General features: G+C 39.0%; 1 protein-coding gene across 2 annotated transcripts in view; it reads right to left on the minus strand.

Annotated features, from left to right (window-relative positions):
* Window positions 1–11,939, minus strand: part of PLA2G4B (phospholipase A2 group IVB) — a 30,524-nt gene extending 18,585 nt beyond the window's left edge. Inside the window, exons 1-6 of one of the 2 annotated variants that reach the window (XM_083863739.1) lie at window positions 11,186–11,939; window positions 5,088–5,160; window positions 3,919–4,095; window positions 3,136–3,272; window positions 2,338–2,469; window positions 1,111–1,169 (exon numbers count right to left, since the gene is read on the minus strand). In XM_083863739.1, the coding sequence (XP_083719865.1) occupies window positions 1,111–1,169; window positions 2,338–2,469; window positions 3,136–3,272; window positions 3,919–4,095; window positions 5,088–5,160; window positions 11,186–11,206 (599 nt within the window). In that variant the 5' untranslated portion in view covers window positions 11,207–11,939. The remainder of the gene's footprint in view (window positions 1–1,110; window positions 1,170–2,337; window positions 2,470–3,135; window positions 3,273–3,918; window positions 4,096–5,087; window positions 5,161–11,185) is intronic. The other variant, XM_083863740.1, reaches the window with a different exon arrangement.
* Between the last annotated feature and the right edge of the window lie 12,251 nt (window positions 11,940–24,190).

Here is a 24,190-nt window from a genome sequence, read left to right on the forward strand (position 1 = left end):
ATCATTGCAATTATGGAGCATATAACCTTTGTATGTCCAGGGTATTTTACCAAACACTATTTCCAGGCTTAAAACTTCTATTTTAGCTGTAAAATGTATTTAAATAACTAGGTTTGATTTCTAAGGATAGACATTGCCCAAATGCCTTATAACTTAAATGGTGAAAGACATTCCTCTTATTTCTAGTCTAAATCCAGTTCCCAAGCACTGCTTCTCCTTTTATATATCTGACTGTGACTGCTTCCACATTTGCAGGAGATGATAAGCATCATCATACATGATACCATCTCTTATGCTACCTCTCACAGGTAAATTAAATACATTTTCTTGAGTTTCACTGTGAGAGAAATTACTAAGAACACGAGTGATTTTTTTAATCAGTTTACTCATATTTTTAAGAATAAGAAGTCTTATTTACAGTTGCTTCTCCTGATCATGCAGCATGCAGTTATCCAGTTTTCACTGGACTTTTTTTTTTTTTTTTTTTTTAATTGCTAATGTTAAATATTCCAGAATGTGTAATTTAGGGGGTTCCCTTCAACCAAGCCTGTGACAGGATTTAAAAGACAGATGGAGTTTATCTTATGGGATTTGTTCTCCTCCAGACAACGCTGATTACCACTTGGAGGTGGATGGTCTTATTTTCATTATTTGTTGATTGTATGTTTTTTCAGTTTAACTAAGCTATTGCTTAATGGGTACTTTTCTAGTACTACCTACATAACTCCATGTATACATTGTTATAATAATACAAGACAAGTTTTATGGTCTCTGAGAAATTCCACAATGTTCTAGGCATTGCTCAATTAATATCAACAATTTGAAGAGCACTCACATTAAGTTTTACATGCATCTTGTGTAAAAGTTATCACATTGTGACAGTTTTATTACATTTCCAGGATCTAGATACACATGTTCAACAGAAGTTTAAGATTTGTGTGAAATATACTGAAAGGTGGTATTAGCAAAAAAAATTAAAGGTTAAAAAACAGTTTGAAACTGTATTTTAGGCTCAGTGCTGGGACAAAGAGCTGGGAGAAGTTTCTCACCCTCTGAGGTATCATTACTCCCTGGCAGAGCAATACCTTTTAGCTTTAGAATTTTACTCACACTCTTTCCATCCAGAATTCCACTTCCAAACTTTCCCATTTCTTATAGCATGTTTCCGTCTAAAAACAAAATGGTAAAAAAAATATAGCTTAATGAAGGATGTAAGAATTTGGCAGCACAGGCAGACCTAAAAAGCACTTCAAGGCCTGACATCTCTTCTGCTAATAATACCAATAAAAGTTTGTTGCTGTGTCTTTCCAAAGCTTAAATTGCAACAGAAACCACAGACTTGTGAAAGACACATAAGATAATAATCTCCCATTGTGTGTAGAATTATACATATTTCCAAAGATACAACCAGAGAGGGAGAGCTTGATTGGAAAGGAAATACAATGGCTCTCTGCAAGATAATGTGCATGGGGGAAAGGTGTCGAAGCCCAGCAGCAAATGTCACTAAGGCCAGAGACATTTCCACATACAAAACATTTGAATCACATTTGAACTGAATCCAGAACAGATGAATTAGGCAAGTGACTGAAGTGGTTATTGAATCATTGTATTTCCCAATGACTCACCCACTGGCTGAGAAGGGCACAACACCAGCCAGCAGGGTCACAAGGAAAATCCATGTTAACAGCTTTCAGCACGTGGGAAGTAGCTGCTTTTATGGACTGTCTCCTTCCTGTAATGAGTGTGTAGCAACACCTCAGGAGTTGTCACAGACCTATCCCAGCTTTGTTTACTGGGCAACTCTATTTCATGGGCTCCCTTAATAAAATACCAAAGATGTTAGCAGGACATATGTTCCTTCACTATGGGTTAGAGAAATCTGAATCAACTAGAAGGAAACCTGGCAAGAACACCTACAGGGAAAAAAGCCAGAAAGAATAATTTAATTCAAGTGACAAGTGAATTGTTTTCATGTTTTTAATAAATAAGTTGCCATTTAAGAGGAAATTTCCCCTAAGCAAGGCAAAAGTGGAATAAAGCCGAAAGGTAAGGAAGTATTTATTTGGATTCTAAAAGATAAAAATTATAATTTACAGATGCTTCCTGTTAAAATATGTTGCCCTCAGAGAGCATGAGAGAGAAGCTGCTTCATTTTCTGAATTTGTAAAAAGAGATTAATGAAGTCACAAAAATACAGCACAATTATATTTCTTTTGATGAGGTATTGACAATGATATATAAGACTACCTGTTCATGAATATCCAAACCCTACTTAACATGGAAGACAATGCGGACAATGAGGTCTTGTTGATCTCTCCCTGTGTTTTCAGCCCTTACCTCTGATTTCAAAGCAAATGTCTCCCGGATTGTCTCCCCAGGTCTGATTCTAGCAACATTAAAAAGAACTGTGAACTGCATGTCATCTTTGGTGAATGGATCTTCATCACACACTGCCAATTCTAAAATGTTCTGGTAGTAGGAAAAATAAATAAGAACACTTACTGAGCTTCTATTAGGCAAAAAAAAAAAAAAAAAATAGATTTTTGCAACTGTTTCACTAGCAGAGTAGTAAGAATAAAAAAACATGTCCTTTCCTACAGGAGTCTGCTAATGCAGAACATTATAACACCCAGTCTTGGAAAATTTGTGAAATGGAAAACAACTACCTATAACAGTGATTCCCACTCTCTTGAGAAAGAAAAGATGTCAGTGCTCTGCACCCCACTGATAACCCACCCAAAGAACACAGTTTCTTTATTCCCAAAATTCTCCAAATCCCACAATTTAGGGAAGGATTAAATTTGTTGTCTACACCACAGCAACTTCTCTACTCTTCCCTTAGAACCAGTGGTGGAAAAGCTCCTTTGAAGTTAGCCATGCCAAAATAGCACAGAAGTAGGCTACAACAGTGCCTGTTTCACTTGGGTGACAACAAAGGGAGTCTGGACTAGCTCAGATACAGGCATTTACATCAGTAACATCTGTAAATAGCTGAGAAAAACACCACTTCTTATGTCTACTGCTCTGTGCAAACCAGTCTGTTAAGCAAGCATTTTCTTAAGTTATTTAGCACAGTTGATCAATATGGTGTTTACTGAGAATTCACAGCTATTCAATTTGGTATTTTTTTACTACCTCAACATCTCTCTGGATCCTGAAGTAGAAAGTCTCATTCCAGACAGGGTTGTCAGAATTCTTGATGGTTTTGGTCTGAAGTTTTCCAGGTGAAGCAGACGGCAGCCACAAGCGTACATAGCAGTCTGAATCAGTCACTGCAGCAGAGAAAAATTAAAAAGCTGATGCTAGTGTTATAGATGAACAATAGGGCTAGGCCATAATCCTGGAGATTAATAAATATTACTACTCTTTTTTTCTAATTAGTAAATTAGAATTCTAATTCCACCATTTGGAAACAACCAAGGAAAACCATCTAATTCTGAGTAACTGCAAACTGCAAATGTACACATGCACACACAAAGTACACTAAGAACCATGTTTGCCATGTGAAGATAAAGAGGAAAGTGGACTATGCCCACTGACCGTTCCTCAGGCATAGTCCTTACAATTCCAGTCAATGATGTTAAAATGTTAAACGGAAACTACAGCTTGTTCCATGAAGGGCTGTTAGGATGATTACAGGAAAGGAGAATGCATATTACAGCAAATATCAGAGTCTGGCTCGCTCAGTTGAGTCACACAAGCATGCAGAGGGGACATAATGGCTGTCTAGAGGTGTTAGGCACTAGGCAAGATGATCTGTTGCAGCTCAAGGCCAGTGTGGGCCCAAGAACTGGAGGGCACAAGCAAGTTGGAAATCTTCATTTCACTTCCATCCTATATCTATTCCTTATGGTTAGTGTGGTCAGTGCCTCAAGCAGCCATCCTTTGGGGAGAGCCAGAGTGGGGAAGTGCATTTACTTTGTGAAGCTTGACAACGGTGTGAAAGGAAATCTCCAAGGTGATGTCTTTCAGAGCTGGAGTCAGGACTTGATGGAAGATTTCTACTGCAGCCCGAGATGCCTAAATACTTCAGACTGGTATCAAGCAGTGAATAACATTGCCCCGCAAGGTTTTGGCACGAAAGTGGAACTGTCCCTTCAATAGAGTAGATAGAAGAGATCATTGAAACTCAGAAATACAGGCCTTGTCACACTAACACCTTTCTAGTGTCCACCTCTGGATGGTGCTACATGGCATTTGCCACTGGAGCACAGGAAGCCTTTGGCAGGGAGTTATTCAACCAACAGAGGATTCGCTCCCTCTGGTCTCCCTCACATCCAGGCTCAGTCCTGCATGGCAAGGCACAGATGGTCTCAGCTGTAACTTGAGTAAATCATTGCAAAGTGCTGCACTTTTTTGGCTGAGTAATTTTTTGCTAGAAGAATACACAGGCCAGAAGTTTCAAAACTGACAAAAGGGGCAGCTCACTGCCTCTCTCCTAACTGAGGAACTCATTGGAGACCTCTGCAAAAATGGCAGCTGAATGGCTGGTCCACAGCACACCTGGAGAAGGAGACATATGAGGCTGGGAAAGGGAAATGATGAGTTAAAGACACTTGAACACAAATGTACACAGAGAAGTTTGTGTTGCCTGCATGTTCAGCATGGGCTTGGAACTGGATCTGCAGGGGTGCTCCTTAAGCAAAACTATCAATCTAATTTATTGTGACTGGTCATCTGAGAACAGCAAATGCCCTGAATGATAAAGTATTTTAGAAGGCTTGAAATTCTGTAATTTACCTTTAATTATTATGTATAATTGGTGTATTTCAATAAAAGGTCCCTAAACTCACAGCCTATGTGGCGAAATTCCTGACCAAGCAGATTCGTAGATTGAGGTGTCCTAATGAAGTCTACCTTCCCTTCTTGGCCCAAAAAATTAATCTGAGTGTCTTGGTTTTTACCAGTTCCCTGAAATGCCACTAGAGATGTACTCCAATATAATGATACCTGAGACATTTGATTTAATTATAGCCCTGGCATTGGTAGCTGTGTTGTACGTTTCTTGCACACCCTCAGAACTTAAGAATATTGCTCACTATGTAAAATCTGGAGGTGACTAAAAGCACAATCAAACCACAACTCACACAGGTCTCTTGACTTGATGTTCTTAGCTTGTATGATTCTTACAGAAAGCATGTGGATGGGGCAAAGCTTCATCTGCAGAGAAAACAAATGCAATAATTTGATCAGCTCAGAATACAAAACCAAGATGTATATTGAACAGTACAGGGGCCAGTCTGCCCATGTCTATTTGAAGTGAGGTGATCACCCTCAAGTGGAAGTACACCACACTGAGATAACACAATGATACACTGGGCTGTTTGCTAAGGAGTAAATGAAGACAGAGAGAGAAAACACAGGGTCAGACAATATGGAAAGCTTTCTTACTCACCCCAGAGGCACTTGTTTTCAAGCAACATGTATGGTCACAGTGATGGTTGTACTGCCAACACACCCCAAGGGTCCTGTGCCACCCGTAGGGCAGAATGGGGCCTTTGGAAGGGGATATTGGAAATTGCAGCTGCCTGCCCAGGTCATGGCACAGCTGACCTACCTAGGCCAGGACATGGTACTTACCAAAATGTGCTATAAACTTCTGACTTTGTATCTGAACAAAGACTAAATTTTCATGATGCTTGTAAGTAGCAAGCTCACCAAATGGCCCTGCTGACTTTGAGAGAACAGACCACAGGCCCAGCAGAGACCCTTCAGACAAAATAAAAACTGCCCTGCTTTGCAGGTGTGATATCACAGAATCCCATATCATTATGTATCCTGAAAATACCTAATGGCAATGGAAGAACTTCCCTTCCAGACATGAGATTTATTTCTGTCACAGGCAGGCCATCATTTTAACACTATTTCAAGTTACTTGTTCCTAACTCTTAACAGTTAAGTTTTCCAGGCTAAGATATTCAGAAAATACTTGCCATTTTCAAAAGATGTTCTGATAAGCATGAATGAACACATATATAGACATAACACTCTTAATAACAGGAGTAGGGAAAATCCTTAAATCTTTTTTTCAAATTAATACATTTAAATTTCCTTTTAATTTTCTGGTAGTGTTTTTTTTGTTTGGTCACTTGGTTGGTTGTTTTTTTTTGCATGCCATACTAGCATGGCTTGTCAGCAATATTAAGTAATAATAACATGCAGTTATTACAGTCCCACTACCACTAATAAATTAAAACTTAAAGCTTAAACTACCAACTGAAGTATTATTTCTATTTGCCTAAACAGGGAATTCATTACACTGTCACTAAATAATTTGACAATTTTTATTTTGAAAGTTAGCACCATGACTAATTTTCCTGACAAGGAAATGATTAACTCTGTAGATACAAACTGTTGGGGAAGGAGGAACCTCTGTACAGAAAGAGTCACTCACTACAGTTAATCTGAAACTCTTTTAAAATGAGGTGGAGACTATTGTACATGTTTATTAGAGATGAGAATATCCTGCATTCAGTTTCATTCAGGCATGTTTAAAGGTAAATTCTGTTACATAAGATGGATATCATCTGAACTGTGAATTGTTCAAATAAAGGCTTAATATTATATTTCATTATGTCACATAGAAGTTACATACTTTTTAAATTCAGATTAATATTTAAGAGCTGCCTTGATCAGAGAAACCCTTGTTAAACCTATAAAATCGCATCAGTCTGTGTCTTGGCTTGTATAAAAATGCAAAGCAAATTTCTCCTTGTGTGACAAGAACTCCTTCTAGTATGTCTTCCTCCAAATTTAAAACTAACACATTTGTAACTTTCTTAGTTTAATGCATTGTGAACATTACAAGTTCCAATTGCGACACTCCCATATTATTCCAGTTGCCCACTGAAAGAATTTGACTTTAATTTTCCTGTGCAAATAGTTATTTTACATAGAACTACCAGCTGGAACACTCACAAAGCATTCCTAGTGGTTTTCATTTACGTGAATTATTGGATTATGTAGACAATTACAGAGGTGACTAGTTTTAATTAGTATGTTAATTCTTTGTAATTTTGTAATCAACTTCTCCCTAGCTCAACAGAAGCTCAAACCATTTACAGAATCTGCCTTCACTGAAGAAACAGATCTTGACATAAAATTTGCTTTGAAAATTTTTGTGATGAAAATTTCCTAATGGCTTATAAAAATGGTGCATCTGCAGGTCACCTTCAGAATACTCTCAGATGTGACAGGTCATGTTTTCATCCTCTGCCACTACAGCCAGAGCACCTCACTCCTCCTCCCTTCCCCTTCCAACAGCAATCACTCTCCTTACACATGTCAACATTTGCCAAACGATGGAAACATTATCAAAGATGACTTTTCACTCCTCCTGATTCAGCGCAGCCTAGTCCTGGTGTTGTTGCAGGATAAAAGACAAACAGATTGAGATGGGAAAGTGTGCCCATAATAAACCCTGAGGGCTCTGTAAATCCCACAAGGAAGCCAGAAACCACCCCTCTCCCAAGACTGCAGTTACTCCAACCTATGATCACCATTCAGAAGTGGGCTAATTCCTTTTTTCATCAGATAAAAGGGGAGCTAATTTTCTTGAACAATAATCCTGAGCAGACTCCTAGGGTCCGATTGGGATAGTCTAAAATAACATCTTTGTCTGAAAGTCCTGGTACTCCAGAATACCCTTCTACAAAAAATAATTACAGTTAGAGGTACCATTTGCTATTTTTATAACATGAAAAGCAACATGTAACTTCACAATTAATGCAACTTGATGAACACAGACACCCTACCTAGACATCCCTTGACAGACTTGCAGCTGTATTGGTCTTGCTGGTTTTAGCTCACTTCCTTGGGAGAAGCATGGTGTCTTGCATAGGCATGCAGAGAGTAACAAAACTCCTCTGTAAACATCTAGAGCCAAAGACAGCTTTCCCAGAAGCACATAATTCTATTTTTTCTGGGAAATTATTAGTGTTAGCTGAGGCCAACAACAGAGTGCAGGATTCAGCTACCTGTGTATTGCTGCTAAGCTCTAACATTCCAGGCCAATGAATAGTAGCATCTCCAGAGTACCAAAGGGAAGGCTAAAACTTGAGGGAAAAAAAAAAGAAACCAACAAACCACTTCTCACTTGACAGTATTTAGCATTAAACTATATTTCTTTACCCTCAAACGAAACTTTGAGAGAGTAATTTCTGTTTAAAATACAGAAGAGTCAGCAATCAGGAGATAAAACTAGCAATTCGGAATTGCCACAGCTGTATCAAACCTTAACAGACTGAAAATTCACATCTGTTGTCACCATCTCATTGATTGTAATAATACATAGTCACTGACTTCCTTCCATAGGAATGTTGATCAGCTTTGGAAGGACGCATAAATCTCTTGTTTACAGGCAGTTAGTCACTTAAGGTCTCATTCCAAAAAGACAACTTTGAGCATATGAAATCTCTACAAAACTTATAAATACTGAGGAGCCTAGCAATCTGTGGATGGCAGTAAAAGATGAAAAGCCTACCAAGAGCTCACATATTTGATTTCAGACCTTATTGCCCCTCCATGTTGCTACTAGAATAAGATCTCATGGCTACCTTCACTAGAAAGTCAGTATTCTAGGGAAGTTTCTGCAGTCTGGGAACTTCATCCAATAACTACCTGTTCTCTTTTTCTGGTGGTTTTTGGTTGTTTTTGTTTGGGGTTTTTTTTTTTGTTTGTTTGTTTTTTGTTTTTGTTTTTGTTTTTTTAATAAGTCCTTGGTTTGTACATGTTGGAAGGCTGATTGGAATGTCAGTGTTTCACTCTCCCTGCATCAAGCTTAAGCAGCCCTCTGAGCAGAGTTATCACCATGGGGTAACACCAAATTATATTAAGCCTTAGATAAGGATTTTGCTGTCTTCTGACATTTTGAAAATAGCTGTAGGATTTGTCACTCAGGTTTATACATATGTTTCAGACATGAATAATTACTTTTTTCGTGGATTACTTCTTTCTCCAGCAGTGTACTAGAAGTTATATAATATCTTACAATACAAGAACTCACACCAAATGTAATGATTTGGCATATTCTCACCATAATTTTATGTTAGATATTGAGGGTTTGGTCCAACTACAACTTGGCAATTTACCAAATTGAGATTAAATCTATAAATGCATAAACTATAAGAAAGCTTCATTACCAGCCTGGTTCTAAAGTACTTTCTTCCACATAGATCCTCTAACATCTAGTATGGGCTATTAGCCCTTTCATCAGTGAGAACATTGCTAGAAATTCGTTTTTCCAACCAGCTGACTACTTCATTAAAATTAAAAGGATAAAAAGTTCTAGTGGAAAAAGTGACTGACTGAAGAAATATAGAAAACTATGAGAGTTTCATTTTGCTTGGGAATCACCATTGCCCAAATTTTATCTTTGGAAGTAGAACAGTAAGTGAGGAAATCTAATTCACCTTACAAACATATACTGTAATTTCATGTAATCACTGATGGATTACTTCAAGAATCTTTGTGGATTTTGGATGTATCTCCTGTTCATACATATCAGTCACCTCTTCACACATATGAGTGGCTTCCTCAGGGCTTTGTATTGACAAAATTTCTGAGTATTTTACCAGATGAAAACTATTCCATAGTCCACAAAATAAAACTTCTAAAGAGGGATTATTCTTGTTGGAGACCTTGTTACAAATACAAGAAGTTGTAAATTAATACAGACAATCACTTCTGCGTCAACTGGGTAGTTTTCTTAAAGCACAAAAAAATAACTTTAGGGAGATTATGAGATCTTCCTAGATAGTTTGAAGTATCCACACATTTCTAAATATGTGGAGTTTTTAATGTAAAAAAAAAATGCACAAAACCACTTGGTTCTTATTTCTGTATCTATTAACCAACTTATACATACTGAAACACACGCTTGCCTGACACTACAGCAGAGCTACCTGCAGTACTGAATTGATCTCTTCCTTGGGAACAGAAGCTTTCTAACCTGAAACTATGCTTGCACTCAAACCTTTTGGCAGTGGTGCCTACTAACCAGGAGTCTGTCTGTACTCATGGAACAGCAGTTGCAGCATTGGGATGAAATGCAAGAACTTTCTAGATAAAATTTTCTAGATATCTGAGCTATCCATCCATTAGCTCCCGAACTGTCTTAATAGATAAAATAATGATCTTTTAAAATTATAGACGATATTCATATCTACAAAAGTGATACATCTGGATCTAACTGGTAGAGAGACCAGATACAAATTTTATCCAGGAAGTGCACGACATTTACAATTTATTTTCTTTGCCTGAATATTTGAATATTTTTAATCTATCCCTTACATCATCCCTTCAAACTACTGATATTTTTCTAATGTTTAACTTTACCTGCAAATATTACCATGGCACAATTAATGACATCTACAGGCTGTAGCATCTAACATTGTTTCTCACTATATTTTAAGCCCAAAATGCCCATATTTCTTTTATTTGTTGCAAAATTTGATGAAGGGTTTGATACATAAAGAATGATTATCTGTAAATAATTCATGCCTTGCATTCAGAGACTATGTCCATTATTTTTTTAAGATATACATGAGAAAAGAATTTTCAGCTAATAGCTCTGTTGATTTATACTAAAAACCACCAGTCAAAATCTCTGCATGGAACTTACTATTAGAAAACTCAAGTCCAGACACGAAATACTTCCAATAGAATTGCAAACGCTGTAAACATTACCTTAAAAATAGCTAGATCTAACAAGCCAAACAGCTCATTAGATGTCTCCCCTGCAGCTAAAGTAATATAGTTTATGCTTTGTTGCTAGATAAAGCAGCTGGCTTATTTCATCTCTAGCAAGCAATGAACATTGTGCTCCCCAGAGAAAAGCACACAGGAGGGCTAAAGCACTTTCATTTTACGGGAGGTAAAGTCTTCAAGACCAGCCTCCTCTTCCTTCACGGGCTTCACTCTGGCATGTACACCACCCTATAAAAGCAAAGTGCCCCATTTTCTCTGTGGTCTCACTGAAGCTCACTTACACATTTGTTACTGCGAGGTAAAAGAGGAGAGTGGTCAGCCTGCAAAGTTCAGGATGCCCCTGCCGCAGCACAGCAGCCTCTGCATCCCAGCAGAGGCACAGAGGAGGGAGTTTTCTTATAAGAGCTGGAGCAGAGAGGCCCAAGAGTAGGGTTGACATAAAATGTCACAGGGGAGCGCAGGGCTGCCACTCTCTTACCTTGGCTGGTGGGCTCCCCATGGCACGAAAGATGGCGGCAGCGACCGAAACCCCAATTTGGTTAACAGATCTGTCAGCTGACAAACACGCTGGCAGCTTGTTGTGCTGAAATAACCTGAAGGACACATATAATTTATACAGGCGTCAAGCTCCACCCTCTGCCTCCTCTGTGTGGAGGAGAGCCTGTCTACATCTGAGAGGGAAAGATCTGCACTGTCAGAGGTCAGTAGAAAAGCTGACACTTTTACTATTTCTCAGAGTTTGATATTGACCCAACATCCTCCCACCAGGTTTTTGGGTTGTTTCTGACATGTTCAGAAAGTCTTCCTTCACTCCCATCTCTTCCATGTATCTAGTCAGCAGATTAATTTTCAGTAGCTTCTAAGTTCTTCCACAAAATTGTCCACCAAAAAAAAAAAAAAAAAAAAAAAAAAAGGGAAATGGAGAACCAAATCTCACCTATTACAGTCTCTGGTGGGAGACCAACCCACTTCCAAGCACTCTTTTCAGCTTTTCCTACAATATGGAATTGTACAATTTCCTACAATATATGATTTGGGAATCTTTCTGACAACCAGTGAATTGTGACTCCTCAATTGAAAGTACCTACTGGCTGACCACTTGGCCAAGGCAGAGATGCTGGTGAAATTGAGATCCAAACTGGCAGAGAGAGAGAAAGCTGCATGCCTTCTGCTCTGTTCCCCTCTACCTGCTTCTTATATGAATATGATAACTTGACATTTCCCAGCTTCCCATCCTGTTCCCCCATCAACTTGCTGTTGACAGTGCTGGGTCCTAAGGCATCCCCTGAAGAAGCAGAGGCTTCCTCCACTTCTCCCATGCCTACTGTGTCCTGCTGACAGGGTGCCTGTCAGGACATTGCTCCAGACAATCTACTCTGTCTGTACCTTAATTCACACTCACAATTTCATGGTGTACAGACCCAGACTTGGAAAACGCCTGGAGGGCACCATAAGTTTTCAGTAAGGTTTGTTCTCACTGGAGCATTGAAGTACCAGATAGGATCAAGCCTCACAAAACAGCAAGTGGACACCTTAAGCTGATGGAGAATGTCAAAAGTTAATTTTCATCAAATAGTACTTATAAATTTTGCTTTTGACAAGAGAAGAAAAAAAAAATTATAACCACAATAGTTGTTTAGGAAAATAGGTTTAGCTGAAATCTTTGGCTTCAGGTTTTTCAATAAACTCACGTATACACTGTGGATCATCCACTTTGTAAAATATTTTCCACAAAAAACTGCCACCAGTTAAAATCAGTTTTAGGCAGATGCTCCTGGGCTTCTGCAAGTGACAACCAATCACTCAAATTGACATTTCACAGACTCTGCTGTGGCAGCCACCATGCTCACCACAGTGAGGACTAGATGCACTAAGTTGAAATCTTTGAAATATTAAAAATAAAGATATCTCAAATAAAGGTCCAGTGTTTATGTGCAGCAAATCAAAGGGCAGTTACAAAACTCATGGAAAAATCAACCAAAACTTATTTGAAAACAATGTAGAGTTCAGAGCAATTAACTGTGCAAGCCTGCAGGACTCCTGCAGTAACACTGTTTTAACAGCCTCACTTGGGCATTTTTATAGGACTGCAGTGCACACACACATCTTCTTGCTTCCATGGACACAGGAGTCTGTAACATCCCACTTCCAGAGATAAGGGAAAAGAGCAGAGAATGTAGAAAAAAGCTGTTATTCAGAGAGGAATAAGAGGAATAATTCTTGGTTTTCCACTTTTGTATTGCTTTAATCAGACATTCTGTTGCTATAGTGAACTGAGAGACCAAAGTAGTACATTGACAAACTTACCTCCTAAAGAGAAGGCAAGTGGAAGCCAGAGAACAATGAACTCCACTAAAAGAGTGGTATGTCTACCTGGAAACAGAGCAACACATTCAAAACAGAACAGCTGCAGCAGGGAGACCCATGTCTTAATGGAACAGGAAAGAAGAAAAAAAGCTCCCAGAATCTTTCCAAATCAAGGTGCAGAAGTTATTTTGGACAGCTATGGAACTAATTTTTCCAATAACCCTTCCAAGAACTTAATGTTTCCAGTAAATCACCATGGCCAAAATACATAAAACGTTTTGTTTTTCTTGTCAACAAGCATGCTGACAACTACTACATCCATTTCCTCCTGGACACCAGGGCTTGCTGCAGACATAAAAAATGTACAGCATGGGGAAAGTAAGACAAAGTCAACTGCGTAAGGAAGGAACCACAAAACTAAAAGGTTAAACCTGAACCAAAGAGAGCACAGCAGAATATGTTAGTGAACTAGATAATAACCAGGCAGTAACTTCAAGGTGGTACAGAAAGTCCTCCCCCTCCCTTTTTTAGAGGGAGGACATAGTCATGCCAGGCTTGTACTAGTGGAGTTAGACTCAGAAAACAGGATACTGTACCCACAGCATCAGATTGTAAAAGACTGTTCAGGAGACAAAGAGAAGAGATATTCTAGAAAGATTTTACTTGTTAACTAGGACAGTCTCATTCCACATTTGTGACTGAATCTTACTTCTTCCCAAACTACTATTAAGAAAGTACTTGGAAATAAGCTGGTGGGAGGCGGGGCGGAGAGGGAGGTGGAAGAGATAAAAAGACATATCAAATTACACTGAGGTTACTGTTTCATATACTACCTGCTGGCATTTGGGTAATGCACAAAAGAGACTATGTGAAACAAAATCAGAATGGAAGGAATGCAAGCCCATGCTGCAAGCTCAGCATGAAAGAAATAAAAGTCAATTATTATAATGTTCAGCTACATGCAATTTACCCATTGGGCTGCTCATTAACTGCCTCTTGCAGGAAGCTACTGAGCTGCCAAAAACCAAGCTGTAGAGTGGCAGCAACTCCAAGTGATTGTGAACTGGACTATCCCACCGGTGACATAAACTGAAAAGCTAACAGGGACAGAACCTACAAAAGATAAAGAAGTCTCATTTAGTGGAGATCATTATTTGCCCCAGCAACGGCACTGCAAAATTTCAAACTCAGCTTTGGTGTACAAAAACTGCCTTCACTGAAAGCATTGTCTTCATAGTCCTTCCACCCTTGGTCCCAACAGCTTCATGAGGAAGGATGGCAGTTATGGCAGTTACCAAAGCACTCTCTTATAAATATAAACCTCCCATAATTTTGTTTGAGAAAATATTTTCATTCATTCCATAAAAAGCGAAAACTGATGGATCTTTCCCAGGCTAGATGCAGCCACACCACTGAGTAGGTGGAGGTGGAAGACTGTGCATTTTGAGATGTATTGTTTTGCTAGACAGAGACAATGGGAAATAACAGTCACTTTTTGCCTCCTAAGTCAGTTTGTAGCTTGTTCAGCTCAATGGCTAGGTTAGGAAAATTATATAATTATCTAAGAAAATAAATTTGCATAGTCAAATTCAAAGTAATTTTTTTAAATGTACTCAGAAATTGAGAAAAAAAGTAATTTTTTTCCTTTGTTCATCCCCAAAATATTTTTCCATATTTGTTTTCTTTAACCACTGTAAAAAAATAACCCAAACAACAACAAAAACTTTATTAAAGTCTATGTCAATTTTCCAATTCAAAATTACCATGTGAAACTAGGAGTTATAAAGCAAGCTTCAGAAATGCCACATGTAGCCTTTAATTTTGAAATAAAGCTAATTTTTCATTGTTTCCCCCTTGCCCCATTCTGAGCAAACAACACAGACAATCTGATCTTTGAATACTTATTAATTTAGATCTTTGAATGCTTTTCAAACAACCATTTTCAGTACCTGCTGTTAATTAGAACAAAATACCAGGTTGTCTATCTGAGCAGTAATCAGGTGATAACTGTCCTTCTGGCTATCAAGACCTATCCCTGTTTCAGAAAAGTAAAAGGTGTTATATCCTGTTACCTATCTCCTGACCCACTGTTATCTTAAACAAAGACATCATACAGTAAATCAAGTATCACTGGCTCTTTTTCCTGGCCAGAGTAAGAGAGCTACTAATTTCCTTAGGTGCTTTGCAGGTGTGGTTGTAAATATGGCAAGATAGAGATCTTTGCAGCTTCACGATGGAAGGAAACTGCTTATTACTTACCTGGGGTATCTGAGGACTGCAGTGTTACCTTTCCAAGACACGTCACTGTAAAGCCACACATTGAAACCTACTGTGTTTATGTTTAGAAATTGTTCCTTTATTTTAAACCAAGTGACTGCTGAGCATCTAATTGAAATAATAATTGAGTAAGATACTTCAATGTCATTCCACTCAAGCCAGTTTCTCAAACCTTTATCTTTAGATCTTATTCAAACAGTCTTACACTGATGTCAGTATGAAGTTGCTTGTGCAAAAACCTCAGAAGAGTTAGGTAAGTATTACACTTCACCACTTGGCTGACAGGAACACTTGACTTATGGTTATGGTATTCAGCTTCAAATTAACAAGAGAAGGGTTTCTTTCTTAGTTGCCACCTACCTCTTGTATTTATTTTATGGTCACTTTTTTAGAATCAAGGGAGTAACTCTTGCTTTCTATTGTTGTTTTTCACTCTCATGACACGTTCTTTGGGGCAGGATCTACTAAGGACATGTTTGCTACTGGAAGTTATTATACTGGGCAAGAGTAATTTAAAAAAAAAAGGTTGCAGTGATTGTATGACACATACAGCAGCATTTCCTTTCTGTTTCTGTCCAATCCTCTTTCAGCCCTGTATGTAGCTTTTTTCAAGGTCCGACCTTCACCTGAGCACAGCCCTTAGACGTTGGCTGAGAAAGAAATAAAAGATATACAATAATTTATTTCAAATAACATAGAAGTCATTAAGGGTCTAATTAATGCATTCCTGCCAATAACTTACTGTCTAAGTAGCCCTCCAAAAACAGCAAGACTAAAACAGTAGCAGGCATCCTCATTCTGCTATTCTGTAGGTTGGTATTGCCAACAGGTAGGCTTCTTAAAAAAAAATTAGCATCAGCCAACTTATGTCCTGGCCTAGGTAATCTGGAAGATTTTAGTGAAGTGTAAATGTAAGAAAACCACTGAACTGAGCACAGAGGCAAGGCAAAGAAATATAGAAACAGACAATTCAGGGAGAACTGAATGTATTCAAGTATATCACCAGTAGCTCTGGAAATGCTGCAAAGTGTGCCTTTACAGCAGGCACATTGATGACTAAGAACAAGTGGATACAGAGTCCTTGGTAAATATCTGAAAGTGCTCAAACCTTTAAAAATACCTAATGACAAAATTTCACATTGCAGCAGGAAATCTAAGAGCCAGTTGTTGGTAAAACAGGAGGTTTTGCTCCAGTCCAACTCCCAAGTTTAGAAAGCCCTGCTCCTACTTCACAGTACTGGCTCTGGAACTCCTCTGGCATAATGTAAAATTGTTACGCTCATTTGAGGGGCTGAAGCAACAGAAAACTACTCTTCTCCTTTCCTTGAGGAATTTCCAGGGCTGTCCCTCTGTAGTGGCACCCAGCCATTACCTCAGCTTGAGCTCAGTAGTGGGAATCCGACCATGGACAAGCAGCTTTGTCTGTAAGAGCCGAAATGAGTATCAGAGGTGGAAAACACATCAGACAATTCAGTGCACATTCCTGCAAGTGGATCATTACAGTCCACTGATCCCACTACCACGGGGGCTTTTCATCTCCTTATAAGGTGTCTTGTAATGTTATTGAAAGATCATCAGATTTGAAAACTGAATTTTTGCCTTTCTTCACTTATGTCCTTTTTTTAAATGCAAAAAACTCAAGACATCGACCAAGCTATATGAACAATTTAAAACAGAAAAACCAGAGTTTGACTTAGTCATTAGAGTTATTATGAGCCTTGCAAGCTTATTTACAGCAATTAAGAGCCCTGTGACTCATTTCTGGTGGATTACAACTTCTGACAGCAGAAGTTATAATAAGACAACTTCAGGGATTCTATAGAAGATTGGAATACAAAAGCTCCTTTTGCATTGATGCTTATCCCTGTAGAAAATATTTCTGATAAGAAAAATTTCCCTTCTTAGGTGTGTATCTCTTCTTCCATTCAACTTGTACCATTTCTGTGACAAAAAGAAGTCAAAGTTTTCCTAATAGAGCAACTTGGAATTTGCATTGCTGAAAGCACTCTCAGCTTAATTCCAGTAGTACGAAAGCAGCTTTCTGCCACCTGCTCCCCTTAAGGTAGCAGAGAAGGCAGACTAGTGTGAGCAGAGAGCCCAGCACTTGAATCACAGTGAGCATCTCAGTTGGTCTCAGGAAAGCTGCTCTAACTTGTGCCAAGGCAGAGTCATCTACAGAGCCTGATACTATCTCTGAATGTCTCTGTGTATGCATATTAGGTCAGGGTTAATTCCTCTGTTTCATAAAACACGACACTTGCATAACACTGCAATTTTAAATGCTTCTGGTCTAGTAGAAAAAATATTTTTACAGGTACAGATCCTTTTTAACCTCTTTAACTTATATAATACCTTGGGAATTCTGAAGCTCTGAAGTTTTTTAGAAAGTGCCTCTTGAAACCTGATAATCTAAAATGGAAAATCATACCAAAGCCAAGAGAAATGTATAGCCTTCGGCATCTCAAGGAAATAGGGTATTTTTTACTGTAGGCCTCCCACATTCATGGTCTATGTGGCAGGTAAGACATGATATGGCCAACAAGAGAAAAAAAAAATTGTGTAGGTAATGAAAAACATTGAATCTGTTCAGAGCAGAACATTAAATTAGGCTACCTATGCTGGCTGATTTGGCAGAGGATTCCAGACCTGTGTGCAAAGGCCCAAAATTAGAACACATGGACCTAGTCAGGAAGAGTCTGAGCTGAGGGAGATGCATTCACTCAGAGACTCTAGCTTCCAGGGGCAGAGATCGGATGGAAGACAAAATTTCAGATGATCACCTCTCCTATAAACAGTTCCAGGAAGCTCACCCACACACAGCCTGCCAACACAGCAGAGCACAAATTGCTGCTGGTGCCTTCCGCACAACATGCACAATTTGTACTCTGCAACCCTTCCCCATGCAATAGACACATTGCAAAGTAGAAGAGACCCTTGCTTTGTATGATTCAAATCCACTAATTGTTGGTCTTCCCTACTGTGTAGTTCCACACATACTGAATGCATTTGTCAGCCAAGTACTAGCAAGCAAACGGGGAACCACAAAAAGGTAAAACGTCCTGTACCAGTGCTGGGAACTGGAATGTTCATCCCACAGAGGAAATCAGGCTGGCACACCTCCCTAAAAAGATTTCACTACCATATATAAGAAAAATATTTTGAAACAATACTGGGTTGATGCCTGAGCTGACATGCCAAGACCTTGCTACACAGCTGGTTTGGCTCAGCAGCCCCCTGGGCATGCTGGGAGCTTCACAGCTAAGAGATCTAGGAAGCTGGAAGCAAAGGAATTGACCAACAGCCTAAGAACATCTCATGGGCATCTCATTCACCTGCTGACCAGCCTAGGGGGTAGCCCCTGGTAAGTGGAAGAAGCCAGCAGGATCCTGTCATCACAAAATGATGGGTAGCTAGAGGAACAGGCCAGGTGGGTCAGCAAGGCGTACAAAAGCATGACAGCTTTCCAAGCAGGTTTCCATGAAGCAGGAGAACCAGCCAACCCAGCAATACAGAATCCAATCAACATTTTTAAACAGAGAAGTGTTGCATCAGAAAATGTATGATCAGCTCTGTTCATCAGACACCGCTTCCTCACGTACGCTAAAACTGGGAATGGGAAGTATCTGACTGTTGATAACACACCACATATTTCCTCCTCCTCCTCAGACCTGATACACAAACAGCTGACAACATGGACAGATATGTGGAGCATGGAATGCCTTGTGCAACAACTTGCCTACAGTAAAAAGAGGAGAGAGGAAATAAGATTTAAAATTAAAATGTACCCCCTGCTCTTTGACTCTGTCATAAATCCTTTGTACATCTTAGTTAAGTTCATGAGAAATTTGTTGTGTGAAATGAAGGTAGCAGCAGCCAGTTCACCTGAGATCACAGAAACTGCTGCAAGTCAGAGGAAAGACAAACTAATATTATTAATAATTTAAAAAAAAGATTTTGTTTTTGTAGAATACACCTTCCATTTATGAACACAAACACTGTATACTGATACTCTCAATGTTCAGAGAAATTCAGTGTATTCCCCATCAAGTGTCTGTATTGTGGAAGGCATCAGTTTACCCAAGGTCCAGAGAGCATCAAAAGGTCCACTAACCATGGCATAGATCAGAAATGCGTCCCACCCTCTGAATTAATACTTTAAGACGCTTCTTGTTCCACATAGGACATTGTTTAACCTTATGTGGCTCTGAATCAAATTAAATGAATAGTTGCATTACATTATTACAGATGCAGCTAATGCTCTTCACTTGTCCCAAGCAAAACATCCTTCATCTCTTGGGGGGAATAACCTGGGAGTCAGAAAGTTAATTAATGGTTTCACATGGCAGCAGGGACAGTCTGTAAGAAGCAGTGAGCAGGGCAGCTTAATTTTTATTCAATATACTCATGTACTAGGAAGTCTACAGTAATAACTCCAACAGAAGATGCTGTGGTCTCCATTGCAAAACCAAGAAACAAAGGTACTGTAAAGCAATTTGATGTTTTCCTAAATAGGAGTAGAGCTTAACAACTACTAAAAACTCCTTTCATCCCCAACATTTGAAAGAAGAACTGTACTGGTGAATATATGCCAGTCCATTTCAGCCTCTAGTGACAGGAATATCTATTTGATATCTTAATTCTAGATCTGGTCATGATCATTTGAGCTCCACTTCCTTCCTTCTGATATATGTAGTCATCACCATTATGTGGTCAGTTTGTCAGGACAGGCCTTAATGAAAAACATTCTAACAACAGAGCATCTTGGGGTTTTTATTGCTAGCTGTGTAGAGCTCAGCACAAGTAAAATCCTCATCCCTTACACTCCCTCACCACTCCAGATTACTGAGGGGAGCTAGTCAAAATTCAGGCAGTCAAAAAACAACCCACAGAAAAATGCTAAAAGTTCAAAGTTATATCTTTGCTGTTGGAAAAGATGTGCCAAAAAGATTAGGAGACATCTTCCCGATCTGCGGCTACTGGTAATTTACTAGTAGGTCTTGTGCTTAGACAATTCCGGCTTTTCTGCTATCCATTTACTAGTTAATACATGCATTTAAAAAGCCAAAAGCTTTGATCTTCTCAGACACTTGCACACATTCCTCTCAGGAACAGTCTAATTGATATTAATAGGATAATTCACAGGTAAACTGCCACCTCAGGTGCACCAGTGTTTGATGAACTGGATCACAACCAAAGAGACAAAGGAATATACACAAAACATCAGCCCATTTTCCCCTTTCTGCTCCCTGTGAAAACCAAATGTATCACAGTTTTTCATAGGTTTGATTACTGTTAAACTCCTGTTCCTTTACTTCTATTTTTCTTGTACATGTTGGTGTTTGTGTTGGTGTTCATGCATTCAATTTAAATTACAGATCTTTTTCAGATCAAGATCTACAGCTAATCTGGGAACTTCTATCACTTAACAAATCAGTTCTCTTGACTTTTCACAGTGCCACAGTACCATAAATGTCAATAAAATCTATTTCTGATCTTGAAAGCTATGTTAAACTATGTATCTTCCCTCCTACACCTTCCTTTCACATGGTGACCCCTGATTTTCTCAGCCTCCACACCACATTTCCCCCCCACATGACAACTAAATTTAAATCAAAACTGGATGATTCTCTTTTATGTGTAACTCAATCAAACACGAGGAACTTAATTCAGGCATTACTAGGAAAAATGCATACATTGGGTAGGTACAACTAAATATTTATAGATGGCTTTTGTTTTTAAAATCTCTTTTTCTTCCATATTCAAGATTTTCCCTTATATATCAAACATATTTTAGAAACCTGTAGTTGACCTATATCCAGAGGCAGTGATGGTCTCTCTGATTCATAAAAAGGTTCAGATGAAGAGAGAAGCTGTTCCCATTATTCCAAGAAGACTCACTTTTTAATCTAACAGAGTTGGAAACTACACTGAAATGCCCTTGGCACTGATATACAGTGCACCTCTTCCAAAAATATGGAATACAAGAACTTCCCAAGATAATACCTTGCACAAGACAACACATAAAAGTTCCCTCAGAAGGAACCTTGGTTCCAGGGCCTGAGATTCATAAAACCACAAGTGGAGGAAACACCCATCCTTCCCCTGTTTCACAGCTTTATTCCCTGAGCAAACTTGAAGGCAGTTCCCGGAGACAAACCTTGAATGATTTCCTCAGTCAGTTTCCATTTCTTATTGGTATTCCTACAGTAGAGGCACCAACCCCTCATTTGCATCTCATCTGTGTCAGAGGGTTTCAGTCTTTCCTGTTTATATTTTATATACCATCATGGCAGCAGCGCCATTAGGATAATTATAGTTATATTAAGACTCCCCTGCACACGACCAGGTGACACTTTGTGTCTTAGATAATGAGGTCAGCAATTTCCAAGATTTGCAGAACAAGGACAAATTGTTTTGGCAATATGCCCAACTTACTTCCAAGCTTGACCTACCACCTTCCCCTACAGAACACCCCCATCTGCTCCTCTGCATTGTTGTTTATACCTTCAGCTTTAGGCTCTTTTTTCCTCCAGGATAAACCATACCATATTTTTTCCTCTTCAGAAGCTCCCGTACTGAAGGCTGCCACCAGCACAGAGGCCAATGGAAAATTCTTCCAGTTAAGATAATCACAGAAGCAAGGGTGAGGGGGAAATAGGAGAAATCATAGGCCAAAGTCGTATCTGAGAAAGTTTTTTTGTAAATAAACATCAGTGGAACATACTTCTAAGCTGGTTTTACATTGCAAGTATCAAGAGGAAACACAAAATGATCTGCTATTCACAAATGTACACAACAAATGGACCCACAAACAATCTTCCAAATCCACCCATTGCACTGTTGCTGCCTCTGCCAGGAACAAGACATCTCAGCTCTACTGCAGCTTATGAGATCTGACAGTCCATGTTTTATTTAGCATTTAAATTCAAGTCACATTCAAAGCTGGACTAACACAGCTAATTCCTCAGTTCATACCATTGCACTGAAATTCATACTGAGGCACCTGAATTTTCAGAGTACCATGCTTTTTAGACCTAATAATTCTAAATATGATTTGACTGTGCTCTTAAATTGAAGATATGGCCCTCTAAACAGACATATTACAAGTGAATTCCTGGTCCAAACAGATCTGGTAGCAAAACTATCGCTAAGAAATAGCCAACTTAACCCAGTGTTATCACTCTCAGCAGCTCTGCAGAGAGTAAGCTCCATACAAAGCAGAGCAGCTGGCTTAGGGAAAGCATTGCAACTACCTAATGTGCTAACCAGCAGAACAAAGCACCATGCACCTTCCATGGATGTTAAGCCATTGCCAGACATGTATGCTTCCTATAAAACAATAGTCCAACCTACGCAGACTACCAGGGTGTTAGCACAGGGACTGCTACTCCAGGTTCACTTACCACTCACAGAAGAAACAGTGCACACCAACACTTAGCACTGCATGAGACTTTGCAGCCTTTTGACACACCCTGAGCCAGATACCATCTGCTTGGCTAAGGCTTGTACTGTATCTGTACACAACTGTTTTTCTCACTGTTGCCATAGCCATACATTATGAAACTCCTTAAATACGCAACACATCGTGTTTTGGCACTGGTCTCTTGAGCAGATATGTTGTGCAATGCATTCTTCAGAACTAGCAGAGATCAAACAGCATTTTGTGGACCCCAGGAGATGCAGTTTATATTGCTCTGAGCACCATAAGGCCAGGTTTCATCTATTCAGCAGAGCCAAAGGCTGTTGCAAATTCAGATACACAAAGACAGAAGGAGAAAAGAAGAACTATGACTGAAGTTTAGGATGAGTCCAGCACACACAAATTTTTAAATTTCTAACTTGCAACAATTTAAAATAAAGCTTTCTACACAAGAATGTTCCAAAATGCAGACATCTGGAGAAAAAGTGCTTCTGAGCTAAAAATTTTCTGATATATTCTGGGGAAGGTAAAGGAAGCTGAGAAAGAGATGTTTCGTGTAAAATATCTTCCTAAAACTCTCCCACTGTGAAGCTTTCGTGACCTTGTCACTTTTGCTCAAGTGTCTCCTCAGATAATACCACATGGTTGGGATACTTTGAAAACTTGGAGTTGCTAGGCTTTATTGCTAGAGGGTTTGGTGCCTTAAAACACAGTGACACCATGTGGCAAACCGCTTAGGATGGAAACAACGTGCTAATGGAAAGGGCAGTGGTCAATTTTCTTATTTTCCTTCGGCTTTATCGAAGTTGTCTTAGGCATGCTTGAAGCTATATTAACTAGTGAGAGTAAATTAGGTTAGAATCTTCATTTGAACAAGTAAACAAAGCCAAAGCCAATGACCATTTCAGATTTCAGCATATGTTCAAAAGCCTAAAGTTTGCAAAATTGTCCAGTAAAACCTACCTGTAAGTTCAGCAAGTAAATACCCATAAGAACACTTTGCATGTATGTCAAGACATCAGATTCACTTGGCAGATGCAAGCAACTCGTAGAACTATGACTCAGCATTCTCAGAAAAGCGCATCTGAAGTTGCATTTAAATATCTATGGTTTAATTTTGCAGTAGTATGACAAAAACCTGTAATTAATTTTGAAAATGGAGATATATTTTCCTTACTCTTGTGGCTTATTTTTCTTCCAAATAGATGCAGATACCCCCACTTATTTTTACAGATATTTCTCTGCTAAGTATTTAAAGTCACAAGTGGGAATATTGCTGCTAGGAATAGTAGGTTTGTAATCATTCTACATTATATAATATGGTGACTGATGTGATGAATCATCTCTCCCTAGCACAGTCCTTTTTCCCAAATGAGGGAGTGCACATTGGAAAGGTTCAGCTTATGATAAATGGTAAGAAGATCTCTTTGAAAGACAGACATACACTCAGGCAGGCAAATAGCCAGATGAAAACTGAAT

The sequence above is a fragment of the Zosterops lateralis genome (genome assembly GCF_965231275.1).
Source record: "Zosterops lateralis genome assembly, chromosome: 6".
Lineage (NCBI taxonomy): Eukaryota > Metazoa > Chordata > Aves > Passeriformes > Zosteropidae > Zosterops > Zosterops lateralis.